The sequence below is a fragment of the Gymnoscopelus microlampas genome (assembly GCF_963454915.1).
Source record: "Gymnoscopelus microlampas genome assembly, chromosome: 6".
In the NCBI taxonomy this organism is placed as follows: Eukaryota; Metazoa; Chordata; class Actinopteri; order Myctophiformes; family Myctophidae; genus Gymnoscopelus; species Gymnoscopelus microlampas.
Window position 1 is genome coordinate 56,965,307 of NC_139943.1, and position 10,000 is coordinate 56,975,306.

The 10,000-nt window shown below is 45.0% G+C and overlaps 1 protein-coding gene across 1 annotated transcript in view; it reads right to left on the bottom strand.

The window, feature by feature from the left end:
• Positions 1-2,692: 2,692 nt before the first annotated feature.
• Positions 2,693-10,000, bottom strand: part of LOC311046516 (uncharacterized protein) — a 16,939-nt gene continuing 9,631 nt past the window's right edge. The window contains exons 2-3 of the mRNA XM_084058865.1: positions 5,466-5,981; positions 2,693-4,884 (exon numbers count right to left, since the gene is read on the bottom strand). Of these exons, the coding sequence (XP_083914991.1) occupies positions 3,764-4,884; positions 5,466-5,981 (1,637 nt within the window). The 3' untranslated portion in view covers positions 2,693-3,763. The remainder of the gene's footprint in view (positions 4,885-5,465; positions 5,982-10,000) is intronic.

Sequence of the window (10,000 nt, forward strand, 5' to 3'; positions counted from 1 at the left end):
TAATGCAATGTGATCTTTTAAGTCCGGGGACCCCCAGGGGTCCTTGAGGGTGTTCCAGGGGGGTCCCCGGCAAAGTGTGTTAACGGGAGCGTCACAATCATTTTAACCCCTTCATCCATATTGTATACGCTAATAATTGTCTTTCGGCCTGGCGAGAGAGTTTGTTTTGCCCTCCGTCCGTCCGTGTGTGTGTGTGTGTGTGTGTGTGTGTGTGTGTGTGTGTGTGTGTGTGTGTGTGTGTGTGTGTGTGTGTGTGTGTGTGTGTGTGTGTGTGTGTGTGTGTGTGTGTGTGTGTCCGTCCTTCTGTCTGCGACCAGCTAATCTCCGCCATCGTTGGCCCTGTCGCTGTGAAACTGTGCACACACACTCCCTGTATGCCACAGCAGAACCTCTGCCCCACATTTTTCAGATCAGCCTGTCATAGCGCCACCATGAGGCCGACTTTTGGAAAACACATTTTTTGCTATTACTCCTACAGATTTTGTCAAAAAAACACGCAAATCGGTACACAGTATCTCTATAGCCATGTGATCAACACGGATGTGTCTGATTTTCCATATTCCATCCTGATTGGCTAAAATTGGCTTCCCAAGTATGCAGGATTGGTTCATTTGGAACAAAATGCCTCAAATCATGCACGCAGCATGCGATTTCCGTGAAAATTTTCAGAGATTCCCACTTGGCCCAGGAAGAAATGCCACTTGAAAACGTTCACATCAGCCTCATGGTGGCGCTATAACAGGCCAATTCACGTTTTTAGCTATAACTGCACCGATCTTTTGAACGAAATTCCTCAAATCATGAACGCAGTGTGCGATTTCCGTGAAATTTTGCACACACATTCCCACTAGGCCGAGGAAGAAATGCCACCCTATTCACATTGGCCGGTTATAGCGCCACCAGCAGGTCTAATTTAGCAAACCATATTTTTGGAACAAAATGCCTCAAATCATGAATGCAGTGTCCGATTGTCGTGCAAGGCCTAAGAAGAAATGGCACCCTTTTCACATTGGTCTATTATAGCGCCACCAGGAGGCCACAATAATCTACCTGACCTGGCGGAGACTTGTGCTCCGAGGAGCACTTTTTCTAGTTGGCTTTTCATTTTACGTCTGCTAATTATATTATTTGTGTCTCCGCCAGGCCGAAAGGCATGACGAGAGAGTATGTTTTACCCCCTGTCCGTCCGTCCGTGTGTCCGTCCTTCCTGTCTGCGACCAGCTAATCTCCGCCACCGTTGGCCCTGTTGCTGTGAAACTGTGCACACACACTCCCTGGATGCCACAGCAGAACCTCTGCCCCACATTTCTCAGATCAGCCTGTCATAGCGCCACCATGAGGCCGACTTTAGCAAAACACATTTTTTGCTATTACTCCTACAGATTTTGTCCAAAAAACATGCAAATCGGTACACAGTATCTCTATAGCCATGTGATCAACACGGATCTGTCTGATTTTCCATATTCCATCCTGATTGGCTAAAATTGGCTTCCAAAGTATATGCAGTATTGCTTCATTTGGAACAAAATTCCTCAAATCATGCACACAGCATGCAATTTTTTGAAATTTTCCACCGAGATTCCCACTTGGCCCAGGAAGAAATGCCACTTGAAAACGTTCACATCAGCCTCATGGTGGCGCTATAACAGGCCAATTCACGTTTTTAGCTATAACTGCACCGGTCTGCGTCAAACTTTGCACGCACACTCCCTAGAGGCCAAGGAAAAACCTGCATTTTTCACATATGCCTTTTAGTGCGCCACCAGGAGGCTGAGTTTTGTAAAACACATTTTTTTGCTCTTACTCCTTCAGATTCTGTCCACAAATCACGCAAATCGGTACACAGTATCTCTATAGTCATGTGATCAAGATGGATGTGTCCGATATTTCATATTCCATCCTACTTGGCTAACATTGGCTTCCAAAGTTTGCAGGATGGGTCCCTTTTGAACAAAATTCCTCAAATCATGAAGGCAGTGTGCGATTTCCGTAAAATTTTGCATGCACATTCCCACTAGGCCGAGGAAGAAATGCCACCTTTTTCACATTGGCCTGTTATAGCGCCACCAGCAGGTCTAATTTAGCAAACCACATTTTTGGAACAAAATGCCTCATATCATGAATGCAGTGTCCGATTGTCGTGCAAGGCCTAAGAAGAAATGGCACCCTTTTCACATTGGCCTATTATAGCGCCACTAGGAGGCCACAATAATCTACCTGACCTGGCGGAGACTTGTGCTCCGAGGAACACTTTTTCTAGTTTAATATATATTCCATGTGGTTTAATGTTAAAGACAGGTACTGCATGTCAACTAATAACATTACATCAATCTTCATATCATCTGTACAACATATAGGCAAAACCTTTGTTTTCCAAATCACAGAGTCCACCTCTCTTTCAGGGGATATGACATAACTTCACATTACAATATGATCTCTTCCTCTAAAATAATAATAATAATATATACGATTTATATAGCGCTTTTCTAGGTACTCAAAGTCGCTTTACAGAGCAGATAAAAACTACTTAGAACAAACTAAAATAATCTAATTCTAATGTGTGTAAAGTCATATTTACACACACACACACACACACACACACACACACACACACACACACACACACACACACACACACACACACACACACACACACACACACACACACACACACAAAAAGGGGGGGGAAAGAAAAGCAGAAACAATATTCTCTCAACATGAAACAGATCCAGTCATGACAGATGGCTCTAAAGTGATGGATGGATTATTTTAAATCTCTACAATGTGCTTCCCTCCTTTCTGCTAAGCATCAGACAGCAGTTATAAATGAATAAAGAAGTGTATTAATGCTGATCTGAGACCATTGTGTTTCTGCTAAGCATCAGACAGCAGTTATAAATGAATAAAGAAGTGTTTTAATGCTGATCTGAGACCAGTGTGTTTCTGCTAAGCATCAGACAGCAGTTATAAATTAATAAATAAGTGTTTTAATGCTGATCTGAGACCAGTGTGTTTCTGCTAAGCATCAGACAGCAGTTATAAATGAATAAAGAAGTGTTTAAATGCTGATCTGAGACCAGTGTGTTTCTGCTAAGCATCAGACAGCAGTTATTAATGAATAAAGAAGTGTTTTAATGCTGATTTGAGACCAGTGTGTTTCTGCTAAGCATCAGACAGCAGTTATAAATGAATAAGTGAAATCAGTGTCTATGAAGTCATAGTGTATCTGGTCATGTGACTTGTGACCAGTGATCTTTACATCATTAATTACTATGAGTTCTGATCTCAACTTCCTGAAAGACAATGGATATCACACTTTATTTTACTGTAAATCTGCCAAGTTGTCCCCGGTTATAACTAAACATATGTTTTCATTTGACACCTAAAGATTAATCATCATCATCATCATCATCATCATCATGAATTAGACAATACAGAAGCTATTTACATTTGGAATTCAGAGAAATATTGTTTAAACTTAAAAAATGCATGATTCCTGGGGTTTAATTTAATATTTAGCAAAGTAAGGTACAGGTGAGCGTTGCTAATTAGAGCTATTCTATGTGCTGATTAACTGTACAGATAGATTAACACCACTATATTAAAAGACTTACTCAGGTGTGAAATAAGCAAACCCATGAATTACATTTAGTTTTTTAAGTTGCATATGTTACACATTATACTCATGTTACCAAATAGATATATTGTAGTTAATTTCTGAACATATTAGTACAACATCTCATCCACCATGACTCTCCTCTTCCTATAGCTTTTCCAGTAAGTTCAGCATCTCTTCCTTCAACACTGAACGTGAAAGTTTGTGTCTTTCCTCTAACTCTTTCATCTCTCTGTTCTTCTCCTCTAGTTGTCTCTCAAACTTTCTCTGCATCTTCTCTTTCATCTCTCTGTTCTTCTCCTCTAGTTGTCTCTCAAACTCTCTCTGCATCTTCTCTTTCATCTCTCTGTTCTTTTCTTCCGGTTGTCTCTCAAACACTTTCTGCATTTTCTCTGTCATCTCTCTGTTCTTCTCCTCCATTTGTCTTTCAAACTCTCTCTGCATCTTCTCTTTCATCTCTCTGTTCTTCTCCTCTAGTTGTCTCTCAAACTCTCTCTGCATTTTTGTCTTTGAGATTGTGATGTTGCTGAAGATCTCAGGCAGGATTATCTTCATCAGGTGTCTCTCTGCTTCTGCCCTGGCGTCTCCTTTATAGATCTCTCTCATCTCCTCTATTTCCTGTCTGTGTCTCTCCTCCATCTCTCTCTTCTCATTATCTCTCTCCTCTTTAAACTTCTCCAGTTCTCTCTCCATCTGCCTCAGCTCTTCTTCCAGCTCTCTTTTCTTCTCTTCATCTCTCTCCTCCCTCATTTGTTTCTTCAGATTAGCCAGTTTATACTTAAGCTCACTGATCTTTGCCTTAAGCTCTTGGATGGTTTCCTCTTTCTCCCTCCGAGATTCCTCAAGCTCCTTCTCAAACCTTTCCCTCATCTCCTGCTCTTCCTTTCGTTTCCTATCTTCACTGTTCTTCTGAATCGTCTTTTCGGCCTGGGCTTCTGTCTTCTGGTAGTTGCTGTAATTTTCATGCAGGTGTTCACTGAGGTTAGAGTCCAGCTGTTGGAGGATGTCAATCATTTCTGAACTTGCCTTGTTTCCCTTTTTCCTCACCATGTCAATAATTCCCCGTGCTTTTTCTGACTTTTCTAATTTCACTCTGACTGACTCCATTTCTTCATCATTGATTACATTCTTAGAGAAAAGTTCGTCCATTAGAGAATTCAGGATGGGCACTGAGACTCTTTGAACAAACTCTTTCCTCACAGACATCAGACATTTCTCTGCTTCCTGGATCTTTATCTTTGGCAGAATTTGCTGAGTCGTGGAAGAACCTTAAAGATAAGATTGAGTTGGTTTTATTATTTGTGGTATAATTGTATAATTGTGTGTGTGTGTGTGTGTGTGTGTGTGTGTGTGTGTGTGTGTGTGTGTGTGTGTGTGTGTGTGTGTGTGTGTGTGTGTATATATATACAAACACACACACACACACACACACACACACACACACACACACATATATATATATATATATATATATATATATATATATACACACACACACACACACACACACACACACACACACACACACACACACACACACACACAGTAACTGCATCGTGCTTCATTGCCGTTTTTCTTCATCACACGTCCTGTGTATTAATGCTGCTGCATTAGTGTAAGTGTAAGTGTTTATTTGTATTTACTTGTCCATAATATTATAATTAACCGGTGGTGTATTCATTTCAAGTGTAATTGTGTATTGTGATCTATTGTGTCTGTCACAATTTGTGACAGATTTGAATCTGAATATTAGTATTATTTGTAAGGCATACTAGCAAACTACATTTTGGCCAATCATCGAGAGAAAAGTCATCTAGTGAAACAATGGTTGTAAAGATCTAATTCTCACCAAGTTGTGTGTTTTCTGTGATGACACCATCCAATTCATTCTTCCTCATCTTCAGCTCTTCATCTTTCTGTTCCAGCTGTTTGTCTGTTTCGGTCAGTAGTTTATTACTTTCCCTCAACTGGTTGTCTTTTTCTGTTAGTAATGTATTACTTTCCTTCAGTTGGTTGTCTGTTTCTGTCAGCTGTCTCTGTCTTTCCTTCAGTAGTTGATCTTTCTCCTCTATTTCCTTGTCTCTCTCTATCTTGATTTTCTCTATAATTGTTTTGGTCATTTCCTGGAACAGTTGTCTTTGATCCTGGGTCATTGTCAGGAACTGCTGTTTGTGATCCTGGCTCATTTCCAGGAACAGTTGTCTCTGACCGTGGCTCATTTTCATGACCAGCTGTCTGTGATCCTGGGTCATTTCCACAAACAGCTGTCTGTGATCATGGGTCATTTCCACAAACAGCTGTCTGTGATCATGGGTCATTTCCAGGAACAGCTGTCTCTGACCCTGGGTTATACCCAGTGCTGTTTCTATTAGAGAACATATATAAAATATAGATATGTAACTTTAGAAGCCATAGACAACATGCAATCATATTGTGTCCGTATCTCTTTCACTTGTATTCGGCATGATATTGTATTTTTGAAACATGTCAATATACCATGAACACTGGCTCATGACACTTTGCATATTAGGACTGCAAATACATATGCACACAATGCAAGTGCACGCACGCACGCACGCACGCACGCAGGCAGGCAGGCACACACACACACACACACACACACACACACACACACACACACACACACACACACACACACACACACACACACACACACACACAGGTTCCCAAACAAAAGAATAATCCGATGTCTCCCCGTGACCCAAACTAGTGAAAATAGCTGATCTACAAGCTCACAACGCTCCAGGATGCGAAGTGTTGTGAAATAGTAGATCTGCTTTTATCACTACTTTAAAGTATTGTTTTGTATTTTCATGTACAATGTTGAGGTCATTTTACTTAACTGGAGTATTTCCAATTGTCAGTAATCATACTTCTACTCCACTAGGGTTAGGGTTAGCTAACCTATAACCTTGCTCAGAGGCAAATATTGTACTTTCACTCCACTACAATTATTTGAAAACTTTAGTTATTATAGCATAGCTTTAAGCAAGTGCTTACTATGGGATATCATCGCCCCCTGGCGATCACACAGAGCAAAAACAGGACTCCCGGAACTCCAAATCTATTGGATGAGGGTCTTGTGACGCCAAACTCCGGCGACCGGAGGGGGTATAAAACCCCTTGCGTCATAAGGGCTCGTTCTCTTCTTTCACTCTGCTACGCGAAGCACACAGAGCCTTGGAAGCTAAAACTACGGAGAAACTGACGAAATCCAACAAAACTCATAGCGAGGGCACCGCAGTGCTACTCTAAGGGCGATTTCGTTTAGAGTTTCAGTTCTTAAACTCTCCCGTTCTCGGATTCATCGTTTCTTTCCTATCATCTCCGTTTCTTACCACGAGGCACCGCGCCAGCGTTAAAGCTAAGCTAGGCTAACGCTAAGCTAAGCTAAGCTAAGCTAACTAGACGCTAAGGCTAAGCCAACACTAGCCTTTGTTTGTTTGCCTCATGTTGGGGACGGACGAAGACCTTGATGGAGGCGCCTCGTTGATGCGCGTGCCGAAGATGCGGCATGCTGATCGCCGAGGACGATGGTCATCGTTATTGCATCTCCTGCCTCGGTCCAGGCCATGCCTGGCTCGCCTGTGCACAAGGACAAGACTGCGGCTGCGAGCCGTGCCTCGCCTTCTCCATGGCCCAGCTGGACCAGCGCTTGCAGCTGGCCATGGGCCAGAGGGCCGAGGCCAGCGGCAGCACTAGCGGAGATGCTAGCCCAGAAGCTCCCCCGACCAAGGCCAGGAAGCTTGCGTCCAGGGGGGACTGCCACAGCATGGGAGCTATGGGCCCTCCGCTCCGCCCGGCCCCACGCGCCGGCGGAGCCATCAGCAAGGTCAGGCATGATCGGGCAATAAGTACCGCCGCTTCATCCCTGAACCACGAGGACGCTGCTGAGGCCGGTAAACCTCCCCGGGGCGGCGTTCCCTGGATCTTCTCCACCACCGCGTCCATCGCAGCCTGGGTGGACACCCCCACCCCGTAGGACGGCCGCTTGACGGACGACTTGAACCTCGTCGTGGTGGATGAGGAGGATGAGGTAGGCCTCACGTCCTTCCAACAGCCCCAGGAGACCACGAGGGAGCCCGCGGAGGTCGGAGCCAGCTCTGCACCGTGCGTTCCGGGCGGCTGCCAGTGCAGACCAGACGCCCTTGCGCCTACATTGGAGCCGGCTCCAGGTTCAGCGGTGGCCCTGGTGGTTGCCGAACAGCCGTCGGAACCACCAGAGGCCATGGCCGCTGTGTTCGAGCGAGCCATCGAGAGGTGCAGGCTCGAGCAACCGACGAAACCAGGTGTCCCCATCACGGAGTTTCGAGGTCCGGCTCCTCTACACGCCACGTGGCAGACAAGGGACTGAACGTGGAGTCGCTCCTCCAGGATTCCGCGGGGAGCGGGGCTCGCGGAAATGCAAACCCGGCCCCTAGAGGAGACAGCATCAGCGGACCAGGTACACCTAGCCGTCGGTGAGGACACCGCGGAGCTAGCGGGGCTGCTAACAGCTCGCTATGCTCAACTAGGGTACCGCACTGATGGGGGCAGGCTGAACATGGCCCTCACAACCAAGTTGAGACTACGACGGCCTTGCCTGCCGCTTCGACTAAGAGGGTTTCCCCGCCCCACCCCTTCGCCTAGGCCCCGACGCTGGGACAACAGGACTCGGCACGGAGGTTAAGAGGGGTATATGACACTTTTCCCGGCCTTTCCGGGCAAGCACCAGCTCTCGCACAGCACTTTAAAAGAAAAGGACCGGCGCTTTCCTTGCCAGGTTCGACAGGGTCAAGGACGAGTCCACCAGTGCAAAGAGACTATGAAAGACGCTAAAGACAATGAATACAGTTCAAAGTCATGTGTGTCCTTTTTCCCACTGAATGTAAGAAATGTGCCGCCTGTGTTTGGAATAAATCTGTTGCCAGAAACACAAATGCTTATTCTTTCCAGTGCTGTGCATAGTCATGTTTCCCGGTGGGATCCAGGCCTTTGCCATCACTCATGAGCCCTCGGTGTTCGTTATGTCCCCCAAGAAGAACGGGGCGACATCCCAAACACCGCAGGGACGAATCCTATGCATGCTGTGATCACTGTGACTCAATTCCAGGTAGAGAAGCCTTTCATTTTGGGTTATTCAGAATGTCTCTAGGTAAGTGGTGTAAGGTGGGGGTTTTGTGTGTAAACAAAAAATTGTTCCCATATGCACAAGTGCAGTTGCTCCTTCCGTCCGGCGGAGGGCGACAAACCGGGGGATGGTCCCAGGAAAGGAGGGTGCATGGTTGACATGCTACTTCTCCTGCCTGGCGGTCCCTTCTTGCCCTCCCGGGACCGGCTAGGCGTGGTCCGGGAGGAAGAGGCCTTGGTTCCCTGTCTTTGGTGGGTTTTATCCTACACTGATTCAGGGACAGGACTTGTCGGTCAAGGTCTTGTCTTGCTAGTCCTGCGCGCCCTGAACGGGAGGTCAGGGGTGCCTGAGGGTCAGGGCCCTGCTGGAGGCAGGCCCTGGGCCTTGGGCAAGCGTGTGGGTGAGGGTTACCATATTGGGGGGCTCAATATCATTCATTAGTAGCGTAAGCAAGTGCTTACGTTTTTGAACCCCCTCTGTGTGCTTCTGAGCGTGCAGAGTGGAAGGTTTCAGAGAACGAGCCCTTATGACGCAAGGGGTTTTATACCCCCTCCGGTCGCCGGAGTTTGGCGTCACAAGACCATCCAATAGATTTGGAGTTCCGGGAGTCCTGTTTTTGCTCTGTGTGATCGCCAGGGGGCGATGATATCCCATAGTAAGCACTTGCTTACGCTACTAATAAAACCGGGGTTACATACGTAACCCTGGGTTACTAGTTACTTTGTAAATTTTGATTATTATTACAAAACATACATTAACCACTTCAGCCCTGTAATTTCGGCCATTTGAAAATAGACGATCTACAAGCTCATTGTGAGCTTGTAGATCAAATTGTGAGCTTGTAGATTCAAAAGATTGTTAAACATTTTATACATTTGAAAATTTGTGAAATAGGACATTCTGCAGAATGAGTACTTTCTACTTTTGGTACTTTATGTATATTTTGATGCCAATACTTCTGTACTTTTACTCAAGTAAATTTTGAATTCCGGACTTTCACTTGTAACGGAGTACTTTACTTTTACTAGTACAAAATGTGAGTACTTTTTCCACCACTGGGGTGTGGAGTTCTTCAAACTGCCGTCTGCTCATCTCCATTTTCTGTTTTTTATTGTTTGTTGTATTTTAGACTTAGCTTAGCTCGTGTTTTTATTCATTGTATTTAATGGGCTTTTTGATGCCAATTTGTCAGGATTTTATCAGGTCTTTATACCATTTTAACAAAACCTCTGCTTTCAATAATTGCCGTATTT